This window comes from Ixodes scapularis, unplaced genomic scaffold (genome assembly GCF_016920785.2).
Source record: "Ixodes scapularis isolate PalLabHiFi unplaced genomic scaffold, ASM1692078v2 PGA_scaffold9__187_contigs__length_104089568, whole genome shotgun sequence".
Lineage (NCBI taxonomy): Eukaryota > Metazoa > Arthropoda > Arachnida > Ixodida > Ixodidae > Ixodes > Ixodes scapularis.
Window position 1 is genome coordinate 23,742,385 of NW_024609884.1, and position 12,904 is coordinate 23,755,288.

Here is a 12,904-nt window from a genome sequence, read left to right on the forward strand (position 1 = left end):
ACTCAAATATTCGCACACCGCTAGTCTCCGGCACTGCCACCTGCTTCTTGAGAACTAATGTTATGGCGGCGTCGCGGGTGCGTCGAACGCTTGGTGAGATCGGTCTATTACGTGGCTCCTATATAATAACATTAAAAACAAACTTTTTCCCGTTATTTTAAAGTGCCTAGTTCCTGACTCTCGCAATTTTTTTTTGTCTTTTTTTTTTTAATTAAAAGGTTGTTCCAGCTTCGGTTTAACTGACTGTTGAAGTCTCGTGGAAGGGTATCCCCTAAAACAGGTCTCCGGAATAGTATTTCAAACTCGAGCACGCACGCCGTCCTAATGAAATTCTGTAGGTTCGTTTGGTTTCCACTTGCCCGTTTGGAATCCCCTCCAACTTAGCTGTGCTGTCGGCTAGCACGTGATATATCTTCCCAGTCGACGCCAGCTGCGGGCACCACCTGATGTACAACGCATGTTCTGACTGGCCTGCAAGGAGCCGAAGCGCTGTTCGGAAAATTAGTCTGGACCTTGAATAATTTACTCCCACCGAGATTAACGATGTTTCGGTTACCTTTACTTCCTGCTCGCATATTTTGGCAAACGGCTCGTGGCGTTTTTCTGTCTTGCGCTGAAAGCGCTAATAACGCTGTGATATGTCTTACTTTCGGGAAACAACGCAAGAGATAAGTTCGAGTGGTCTGGTACAGACGCATATTACTCGTAACCTGTTCGTGGTCTTTCTCCCGTTTCACAAAAATTCAGCTTGTTGGTAATACTACTATGTAACGACGTTGTTTTCTGTTTTTGTTTTTTTTTTTGTGTGTGTTTTCAAAAAACTTTTCTTTTTTTTTTTTCTTTGGGGGGGGGGGGGGGGGGGGTTTAGAAAGAACAAAGATTGGACAGCTGCTGAGAAATATTAGTCTTTTGCTGTGAAACGTCATCGACGTCAGTGTTAGAAGTCACTGAGTGCTGAGCACTGGCATAGCCGAACGCCGAGCTATTTGACTAAATACGGCGCAGGAATTTTACGACCAACCGATGTTGTTGCGTGAAATCAGCAGCAAAATTAGCGGCATCGACGTGTTGTGCACGTCTGGAGGAACTGAAATGCTGAGAAAGGCGCTGCCTTTCCTGCATCACTTTTTCTGTCTCATGCGTCATGCCAGTGAATGCATTCTTCCTAGCCACCCTTACATTTGGCTGTCTATTAGCGGCGTAATGTTTGGATGGCGTCGCCTGAGGGTTTTGTTTGTGATTTCACGACAAGTATTTTTTTTTTTTTTTTGTTGCCGTGGCGTCACGAGTTGTGGCCCTTGCTACTTATTACCAGTTGCGAACGACAACTTAGAGAGTGGGTGTAAAGAGCTCGGTGGAAGATTGCAGACATCGTATTCTTAGCCCAATACCCGTATACGGTGAAAGTTGTGACATTACTCTTATTGTCGTCAATGAAAGCCTAATTAACCTCACTAAAGACGTCATAGGCAGTGTTCCAAATCTTACACAAATGGATCCGCGTTACTCCGGCGGATCGTATCACGTGACAGCACAGATTGAAAACGCTAGAGGCGGGTAGGTTTTAGAACGCCAAGGGTACAAAACCTTTACTCTGGAGTAGGATCGAGTAAATTTTGAAACACGGCCATAATGAGCGGTTGGTCAATCGCGTGACGCGTTTGGCCGCGCACGTCACCAGCCGACATGAGCCAACACCACCTATAGAATAGTCAAATCATGTGCACTATACTTCGTTTCACCTTATATCCAGACGCAGACGACGCTATGAGCTCATGGGACCAATCAGAGAGCACCAAAAGCGCAACATCATGGCGTTAGTCATGTTTCTGTACGTGTTCGATCACCTCTGAACCGATCATAAACAGAAAAGGCCCAGTGATTTGGACTTTTGACGCAGCTTGATTGGTCTTATAAGTTGGGTAGCATCGACTGCGTCGGAACTTAAGCTGGAACAAAGTATAGAATTTTGACGCCATCATAGTGACATCTTGTGCAGACACTGATTGGACACAATATGCTGCGTCAGCACTCGGCTGGCCCTCGTGTAGAAAAAACGCGTCAGGACCCTTGGCATCGGTCTCGCGTCTGATTGCTGAGTTGACGGCGCATCAGACTGGGATGACGTTCCCTACAGGAAGGGGTGGATGTTAGAGGGCACTGATAATTCGCTTTCGGAAATCCTTCGGTCGTCTAGCCTGCGCGTCATTTTATGGGCGCGCACGCAGTTATATGCATGCGTGTTGGCTCCGAAATGAATCTACACATCGCCTAGAGACCGATGCGTAACGAAAATCAACCTTGAATTTTCCGGGGCAATTCTGACTCACCATCAATCTTAGACAAGAAACAAAAACTACCCTAGCTTCGTCTCATTTACATAAAAAAAACAATCATAAACCGTGCTGTCTTTTTTTTTTTTTTTTTCATGCCTTCGTGTCTGGTTTTTTGTAAGGGTAAATGAATCTTGGCATCTCCTGGTCTTAGTCGTGATGCCGGACTCCACTAAGATAAAAACAAAAGCATGAAACAATCAAAAACGACATTTTAAAAACCAGCGCAAAAAGGACGGGACACGAAGTAGAAGGAGGACACAGGACATACGCTACAATCAAAAACGGTTTCACACACACAAAAAAAAAGGAGGCTTCAACTTTGGATTCCTGATTCAGGCTTCAACTGTCTAGTATTTGTTGTGCTTTAAAGCACAGTTCCTTTTCATACTTTCTCAAGATTTATAGCTCCCCCCATCTCATCCAACTCCAGAGCTTTATATATGATTCGTTGAAAAACTTGTGTCCAGTCTTCGTCACTGAAAATTAGTCTTGTTTTCTTGGGCTTGTTGTTTTAATGTGAACGGTCTCTCTTACCGAGCACAGTTTACGTAGTTCTGCATAACATGTGTTCCATTTTAATTCGAACAGATTTATTAGAAACAATCCGTAAACGATACACTAATACAGTTTGGGCAGGTGAGTTATACGGCCACGGGGACATCATACAGGTGGCTAATCTTCGCGATAAGTCGGATAATCAACTAAACTTTCTTCATTAAATTTTAAATTAGTAAAAATATCATATGGTTTTAACTAGATAGACGCCGAGCATAATCAAAAACCACTATATCAGTCAATTTTAGAACGACTTGAAGCTCGTGGGAAACTCGGGGGAGCACCAGAGTTACCACTTGTGCAGCGGGCGCAAAGCTAGCAGTGTCGGAAAGCAAAGTTTCTAATTAAAACCATATGATTATTTTTACTAACTAAGAAGTTAATTAAGGAAGCTTAGTTAATTATCCGACTTATCGCAAAGATTAGCACCTATATGATGTCCCCCTGGCCGTATGACTTACCTGCCCAAGCTGTATTAGTGCATCTTTTAGGAATGCTCTGTAATAAATCTGTTCGAAATAGAATGGAACACTCGGTGTAATACAATAATACGACGCTTTGTCGTACGGGCATATGTGCAGACGCGGAGCCCCTTCTTCTTTACTCAGACAACTTGACCTAAAAGAATACCCTAAAAAATGTTCACTCACTGTTTTTCGTTTTTTTTTTTTTTTTATGGATATTATTTGAGAGGTTTTGAGCGATCACCATATACATGAGATGTTCGCATCTCAAAGTTCATCAAAGTTTATTGTCCGAGTCAAATTGTAAAAGTACCCTTCATAATCTGATTCAATGGATAACTGTTTGCCTGACTACTTGTGATTCTTCGCTTTCCTTCTTTTCAATAAAGAAGCAGCGTCGGTGAAAGTTCATAAAGCAATCGAGATAACTCTGAAAGAAGACTGAGGTCCCAGGTGAGCTGGTGAATATTAGGCAACATAATAAAACCGGAAACACGTTGAACCCTAAGTTTGGCGCCGCAGGCATGAGGCAAACATAAAACAAGGGTTCAGCTTTTGGTTTCTCACCTGTTCGACTTCCCGTCAACAGTGGGATTTCAGCCTCTCGAAGATTTGCCGCTCAGAGGGCAAAATCCTGCCCGTGCTGTGGGATATCTCGCCGGGCTGTTTCCACGCGCATATCAGTGAATAATTACGAAAGCCAGATAATGCCGGTGCAACCTTTATCCAAGTGGAATGTAGATCCTTGATTATTCTTCACGAGTAATACTAGAACCGTTCAAACTCTAATGTTTCTTTCACTTTGCACGAGCCATACATATTTCAGAGTAGATTCGTCCGAATAAAACCATATAGCATACAATTGAATCATCAAAATCGGAAGGAGCTCGTGTGTCTTGCTATAATCAAAAGTGACCTACAAAGGTCTCGTATCGAATCTCCACAGAAGGTGGGTTGGCTTCCGTCCACAGATGTAGGCCGAGGCCTTGAAAACGACGATGATTTTACAATAGCTCTTATCAATGCTAATCTTGTCTCGCTGCTTGCGTGGCGGTAAAGCGTCCCCTCCTTCCGGGGCGCTCGCTGCTGAAATGCAGATATAACCAGTGCTTCTCCGACTTTCCGCAATTAAGATCGCATGTTGGCCTTGACTGCGGCACTCAAGGGACAACGAGAGTACATTCAGCAGCTTGTATTCATTGCGTGACTGAGCACACTCAGTGGAGCAGGCCCGCGCAGCTTGGCTGCTTGCGATCGCTGAGACGATAGTCGGTCGGACCTGTGTTATATAATAAAAGAATGCCCGAACCTAGCGCATTTCGCTTGCCGAGACAAGAACTGGACTTAGAGATTGACAGACTCATGTCGGTAGTCATCGAGGACGGAGTGGTCCGCTCAACAGTCCAGGACCTGCCCATTCCAGACGTGGACGTCGGTGCTTTCTTTCGCAGCACCTGCAGGAAGTTCAAGGACCGGACTGCTCTGGTAGGTCCATGTTACGAAAACGCTCGTGCTGGGGCTGTTTTCACTTTTGTTTTTGTTTTTCTGTCTCTTTTTTAAGGCAAGTGACGCTTTGGATTAGGAGGAAGTCTTCGCCCGTTTTACACTGTATGGCCAAGGGGTCCGTAAATTGCGATACGAGTGCGCTCTTTTTCGTGGCTTTAGGCGCTGTGTGAATGATGGCGGGAGGGTCGAAGGTTGACGTTGTTTTCCGGGGTTTGTGGCTCGATAAGTGAGACTTTTTTCCCCCTCCTTTTGCGAAGCACGCTGCGATGTCTGGCTATAGCGCTTTCTCCTGCGTATCATGTCACGAGGATTTCAATGCGCGGAGAACAAACTGGCTAAGATAGCATCTCTTGTGCGAGTTGTCACGTCCCCAGCGCGAAAAAGGGCCACGTTTAAATTGGTATATTAACCGTGTTGGGTCAGTCATGGTACCATTGCCAGCAGATGACTGATGGTGGTTTTGACCATTTTTCCAATTAACGACTTTTTTTCTTCGCGTCGATTTTCCGTTTCCTAGTGGCGGATTGGAAATTATACAATTCCCCGTGAGGCAACTAAAAATATTTACAACATGACTAAATCGTCGAATTACTACTCCCGAATAAAAAAAAAAAACCTGCTCAAATAAAATATACATGTTCGGGGTTTCTTCCTCAACTTGTGTATTAATGGGTCGGGATTTTTCCGGCTGACACTAATTAAAAGCTGAAAGACTGATGCCAAAGCAGTTACGAAGACTTTATTTAGGACTACGGCTTTAACTGGCGACTTAATTGCCTAATCGCTTACCCGAGTGAAAAATGAGCTTGATCTTGATCGAGCAGCAAAACAATAAATATACCAAAATATTCAGTTGGAATGGTGTAATATCTTTGTTATGTTTTCTTTTTAAGGTGCCCACAGTTGCCACTTAAAAAAACAAAAAAAACTAACTGAGATACTGCGCTTATATAATGGTATGTCACGTGCCATAGCGAAAGCCGCAGCACGTCTGATTTTGTATAAAGTGTCGTGGCGCTGCACTGCATTCTCATCGGGTTCTGCTTAGCTTCAGTGGCCGGCGTCACTATAGCGGGGGGGGGGGGGGGGGGGGGGGGGGGGGGGGTTTAGCGGGCAACTGCACCGGGTACCGCTAACCCTAGTGCTGCCACTGCTCGGCCTGTTAAGTGACCATGCGGATACATCATATTGCCTGATTTCTCTCCAAGTACTAATGCATTCTTTTTACTCGGAGAGCGCGGAGACCCGGGTGTGCAAAACGGCGGTAGTTTGGGAATCTGGTCGGTGCGTACAAATGCAGACTGGTTCTTCGGTGCACAGTCACTCGAATGTGATTAAGTGCTTTCACTCATTGCAGGTGAGCTTACAACGTTTAAAGTAGGTCCACAGCATGTGTGAGTGTGACTAGGATTAGTAACGTCGAAAAAAACTGTTGTAAAAACTTGTTTTTGTGTGTGTCCTTTTCTCGTTTTTTTTTTTTTTTTTACTTTTTTTTTTCACGCTACGGAGTTGAGATTGGTTCAAAACGCTTAGAGAGAAGCTGGGGCCTCCGTCGCCCTTTCTCGCCTGGAGGTATGTGCTGCTTCGAACAAGAAAACGATCCTGCGGAACAACAATACGTTGCTCAGTGTCAATTGTTCGCGTATTTGGCATTTATTTTTCTTCTATAAGCGTACAATTTCCTCCCTTTTGATCAAATCAATTGAATTATTGTTAAATATTTTAAAGGAAGGATATATTCGAATGCAGGCTAAGTTGCGAGTTTGCGGACGCGCTGTTATACGCCGTTTCACTTCAAGTGCGGGCGTAGCAGAAGCTATTACAAGAGCGAGCTCCGGGTTTTCAGCGTCTCTGCCCATCACGCGCGCTCGTGCAGTACAAGCACTGTTCAGGGCCAGATTTTCACGCTTTTAGCATCGGCTGCGTCAGGACTCTGCGTATGTCTCCGTTTTGCGGGCGTTATAGTCACGTGACAGCACTGGCTCTCGCGATCAAGCGCGCACGCCTCCCGTCGGATTTCCCGCTCTCGTCGTCTGCTCTTCGTTAGATTCTTTCCTTTCGGCTCTCATCTGTCGCATACATCAGCATCGAAACCACACTTGCTGCCTACAGGATAAATGTCGATGATGACCCAGTGATCAGCGTGAATGTGATCATCCTGACCAGTGGCGCACCAACTTGTTTTTGAGCACGGGGGAACAAGATAGACCCTCCACCCCCCCTCCGTTCCCCCCCCCCCTCCCCCCCTTCCCCCTTCATAAAAATGTGCTCAGCCCGGTCATGCCTAATTGCTTTCTCAAGAAGTCCAGTGAGCTTCTACGTGCTTGGTTTTCGTCGTTATTGTACCTCAGACGGTAGAACACGGCTAATCGCGAGTTGTGCAGTCAACCTGAAGAGATAGATCATGCCTTCTGGGCGTGACCAACGTACCAGTACCACAGAAAGACGCTAATAGATATGTTCGGCAAGTTTGTTATGAACGCCAACACAACGCAGTCTCGTGTTCCCGAGAAGTGCATGAACCAATCGGTCAGCGGCACTCTAACCGATGCTGGACCTGATGGATGCGGTGGGACTATCTTCTAGACTTTGAAAAACAAAATGACAACCTAATCAGTGCATAACGCAGCCTAGGGAACGTCCGCCCTAATTACTTCTATGCATCCGCCTGTCTTCAATCTTTTTTTTTTTCTCCTCCGGCACGTATATATTTTTACCACCTCTCCTCTCCCCTCAAGACGGAAAAGTTAATCTCGCCTCGGATAGACTACCATTTTGGTCCTACACCTTCCATTTCTTTTCATTTTATTCAATTTAGTTGTGTTGGGGGAATTACAAGATAAACAAAAACCTGCACGCGAGCACTTCAGCAAAGGATTTCCGGGAAAGAATCTCATCTTCTGATGCGGCTAAACAAAGGTTATTTTGTTGCGCATAACAAAACCCACAAGAATGCTGATGACGTCTTTGTCAAAAATAGTTTTGAGGGCGACTACTGAAATCAGATCTTCCTGTGACCAGGCGAGCAGGAGACGCGATCTCAGATTGACTTTATTTTTTAAGTTCTTTCGTGAACCTAAAGTCATGCTCATTGCCTTCGCTGGATGGGCTCTAAAGGACAACAACTACAGCACGAAGGGTGTTTCATGGCAAAGGATTCATGCCAGTGTCGTTTTCATTGCTACATTCATTGCCTGCTCCCTTTCCTTCTGTAAAAAATAGCAAGCCGTGACTAACCTGTCAGGTTTGTTGTCTCGTCATTGTTTTCCGTTTTCTCTTTCCTTATACTCTCAGTGTAATTATCCAGGAGGGTGACACGCTTCCGCCTGATTCAATAGATGGGCAGTACAAATATGTATGTAAAATATGTCTTGCAAGGCACCTATAGTTGCAAGGGACCTAGCGCCAGTCCTGTCGTACGTTTGCCTTTTTTCGTCCTTGTCAAGTTCGCACTATTTCATTCATGTCTAACATTTACGCAAACCAATATTGATATAGCATCCATCAGCTCACGGAATTTTAACTACTTTCTGTGAAGATAAATAATGTTCACTGCTTTATTCTTCTGCTAACCCCAAACCAAAGTTATTTTACGTTATATAAATGTTTCAGTGTGTATTGCATTTGACTGTTGCATTTCTGTTTGGGGCTTATGCCCACTCACAACCATTTTATTGTTGATATGTGTCTTGTTCCTTTTTTTTTTATTTTGTTTTTGTGTCAAGAAACGACCCTGCTTTATATATTTTCGCCACAACTGCATGTGAGCCTGTTTCGGGGGCTGGGGGCCAGTCAAGCTGCTTGTACAGTTTTTTTTACCGGCCGCCAACATATGAATAGGGTGAATATTATTATACTTAAAGTGCGCGTTTTTCTGAGCATGACTTTCAATGAGTCACATGTCCACTGTATTTCTATGTCGCATTTCCACAAAGTTGTGATAAAACATTACCAACGCAATCAAGTATTTATGGTAATAAAAAAATGAAGCTGTACCTTTGTATTAATGGCGTTATCATCATCTACTAATTGACCTTCTAACATCACAATTTCCTTTACGGCATTTGACTAAATGGCGTGAGGCGATACGCTGAAACGGCGTTCGGTGAAGTGTCTGGTAAGCCGCCAGCTATCTGCGCGCTGGCGCCGGCAGAGACGTTCAGGGGCGCACCATGAGCACGAGCGCGAGCTCCCGATGAGCTCGCGAGTCAGTCGAAGACTGGATGCTGACCTCGAACTTCTGTTTTTATATGTATACCCTATCTTGTCCTTTTTGTGGTTGAGCAGTATGCACCGATCCCCACAAATGTCACCTCATTGGATGGAACAACCTCCGATTCAATGTCTGGTACCAGACTTGTGCCTATCTCAAATACTCTACTCAAGATACTGTATTTCAAATACTTAAGTATCTTGGTATCTTGCAAATGCTTTTGTTGGAGAGTATTTGATACTGTATTTTAATAACATTTCCGAGTATATTGTACTTATTACCTCAAATACATTTTTGACATTCCGCCTTTTTCCGAGTTTTTCAGTATAGAGTGGCGTGGGCGTAGCACGAGCAAACGTGAGTATTCTTTTGAGAAACCAAATCCTGTTGCTAGCTCCGATAAGCTACGGTGACTTAGATTGAGCTCGTGAAAACATCGCTTTTGTGCTGATTGTGACTCATATTTCAACCCAAAGTTCGTACAATGGATGTTTTCTCCTCGCCTTCCCAAAGGCGCCTTTTGTTTCCTATAATTTCCCCAGAACAATCCTCAAACAAAGGGGTGGTTTTAGGAAAGTAAAGATTGCCACCCTTCACCCGCACTTCACTGGGACATAAAACACCACAATTTTTTTTATTTTTCTTTATTGACCTTGATTGAAGGCTCCCTGACGCGCGTTGCTTCGTTTTCTCCTATGACCAAGGTCTCGAGCATCTTTCGTGCATACTGGTTCTTGTGTTTTGCGATGATGGTGAAGGTGATGGTGACATTGCCGCAACTGCATTCACATTTGCGGCAATATGCTGGTAGATGACCTGCTGTTGTTCCTTTTAAAGGCGCTGCGTGTTCTCTTGTCTTCTCGTTAATGCATCTGCCAGTTTGGCCAATATAAATCTTGCCACACGATAAGGGAATGTGATATACAACCCCATTTTCAGATGGGGCATATCGTGTCCTGTGAGAGATGTTGAAGATTTCCATGTGGTTGGTGTCCTGGTTTACCTTACGGCACATGGAGTAAGCTTTGTTTAGTACAGAGCACACAACCTTGATGTCCTGCCTCGCAGCTATCCTTTTTAACTTGTGTGTTATTCCAGTGATTTAGGGTAATATTGCGATCTTTCGTTTATCTTTTGTTTGCTGCGTTCTATCTGTGTCCGATGTTTTGCACTTCGGTTTTGTGGAGATGTTTTCACACACGCTGAACAAGAGAACATTCGGATATCCAGAGTCTCGTAAACGAGGAATTTGTCTTTAAAAACTGCAGTATTATGGTGACACGATTTCTTTAAGGCCGATAGAAAAGCGGTGCTCGCAACACTTCGTTTTGTGGTTTTGGAACTTCCTGAATCAAACGCAACCAAGGCCAACACTTTCTACAAAAAAGTGGAGTATGCATTGGGTCTCGCAAAGCCCAACTGTGTGATTTGTCCCTGGCAGCACGTGGAAGGGCCATCAAGGATAACTTAAAAGAAAAAAGAATCACGGCCATCCTTGAGTATGTTAATGACTTCCTGATACTACATACCAAAGAGGTGGGGGATAAGACCAATGAATGCAAGCAGACTGTCCTCCAGTGCATCCAAGAATGCTGCCCAGAATTGGGTTTCTTCACACACGAACTACCCGTGGATATGGGTATCAAGTTCCTTGAGCAAGGTGCAGCAAGGTGCAGCAAAGCGCACAGCAAGGTTCAAAACAAGATTGTCTATTCAATTTGTGATAGAAACTGTGATAAAGAAACACTCTCGACCACGTCAGCTGGCAAGGAATTCCACTCGCGGATAGTGCGTGGAAAAAACGAATGAAGAAATGCATTGTTTTTAGCAGAAAATTCTTTGATTGACAGTCGATGTGATCTCCTTGTGGCCCGTGGTTGGAAGAAGGAAATATAATTGCTTTTGTTGATTTGTAGGCTTTAGAGGGTTTTTACACATATTAAGAAATCCGGGCAATATGGTCCCGGAAAAAAGTTGCCAGTCATTGCAACATACTGCAAGTGAGTATCAAATACTCTCGATCAAAAGTATTTGCAAGATACCAAGATACTTCAAAAAGCATTCGGAAGATACCAACATACTTAAAAAAAAAGTATTAGGTACTTCAAAAGGTATTTGGAATACAGCATCTTGAGTAGAGTATTTGAGATAGGCACAAGTCTGGCTCAATCTCACAAACACCTGTAGTGTTGACAGAGGCACGGGCACAAGCGCGTGGTTTTGTATAATGCTTGTTGTGCGCGAGCACTTGTAAAATCGAATCATTCGGTTGAACTAGGCTCACGCGTACAGCAAGGTTCAAAACAAGATTCACAGCAAGGTTTGGCCAGCAATGACTTGGAACTAGGTTCCAAGTCATTGCTGGCCAACGTGGTCGATGGGGTTCGTTGTCACGGTTTTTGTCGCGAGCCTAGTAGATATGATTCTGTCAAAACCTTGTTGCACGTTTGCCTTGCTCTTCCTTCATATGTGTGATTCCGATAGTGTTTTGATTTTGAAATAACTGCATTTTCACGTTTATCTCTTGCACGCTTGTGTTTCTTTTGGTGTGAATTGATGCTTGTATTTAGTGCTGCAGTGCTGTGGGGCACTGCCAACGCTGTTGATATTATGTAACAGAGCATTGTATATTTGACTTTATGTTGTACCACTCCTGCCAAAGCCTTGAAAAAGGCGAGCAGTATGAATAAATAAATAAATAAATATAGACAATTGTCATTTCTAGTCAGACGTCCACGTGCTACAAACTGCTGTGCGCTAACACATTCGACTACCGGTCCCTTTGTTTGTTTAGAGCTATGCCGTAAAAGAAATTAAGAAACACAAGTATTTATTTATTTATTTATTTATTTATAGCTTCAGTGACCCACCAACAGCTTAACGCCTCCTTAGTGGTGTACTTATCAATGAGTCAATGAGTACAAAAAGGCTAAACAGGATAAAAGCGAAACGTTAGGAAGAAAACAATAGCCTCAACACACTTTCGAAATTTACGCTTTTCATCAAAAATATCACGGCTAACATTCGCACAAACTTGTTCTAAATGGTTATCAGTCAGTTGCAGGCCTCTCATGGGTGTAGCATGGTAAAAGTCGGTAGGGTAAAACAAAGTATAAAGGCTACAAGACTGACGAGGAACCTGCAAGTAGATGTGACTAAGTAGCTCTTGGGTATCAATTATACCATTTACAATCTTATACAAATATGTCAGTTCACAAATTGTTTTCCTGTTGTGCAATGAGTCTAACTTCACGAGTTCACAAATCCTCTCAAAACTATAGAAATAATTCGGTTGAAAATAACGATCAAACAAAACACGAACGAACCTACGTTGAACACTCTCAATTACACCTGAATATGTCACTCCAATACAGTTCCAGACAACTGAGGCATATTCAACACGACTACGCACCAGTGAAGGAAACAAACGTAAAATACAAAGTGGTTTAGAAAAATCGCGTGTCACTCGTGTAATGGCTCCCAGCACTCGAAAGGAAGCATTCGTAATTGTAGTCACGTGACGATTGAAATTAATTGCAGGATTTATAAAAACGCCTAGATCACAGATGACCTCAACGCGAGTAATATTGGTGGAATCTAATACTTAAGGAAAACTCAGAATTTCACGCTTCCTAGTAAAGGACATAACTTTCGTCTTTGACTCATTTAAGAGTAGGTAATTTGAAAAACACCACGACGAAATAGAATCTATATCGCGCTGAAGACATTCACAATCGTCAACCGTTTTAACCGCTGTAAACAACTTATGCCATCAGCAAATAACAAAAACCGCGTGTGTTTAACACAGGAAGCTAGATCATTTAGAAAAA

At 43.5% G+C, this 12,904-nt stretch overlaps 1 protein-coding gene across 1 annotated transcript in view; it reads left to right on the plus strand.

Annotated features, from left to right (window-relative positions):
* The first annotated feature begins 4,376 nt into the window (after positions 1 to 4,376).
* LOC115322661 (probable CoA ligase CCL7) overlaps positions 4,377 to 12,904 on the plus strand; it is a 29,281-nt gene continuing 20,753 nt past the window's right edge. The window contains exon 1 of the mRNA XM_040218341.2: positions 4,377 to 4,840. Within this exon, the coding sequence (XP_040074275.2) occupies positions 4,655 to 4,840 (186 nt within the window). The 5' untranslated portion in view covers positions 4,377 to 4,654. The remainder of the gene's footprint in view (positions 4,841 to 12,904) is intronic.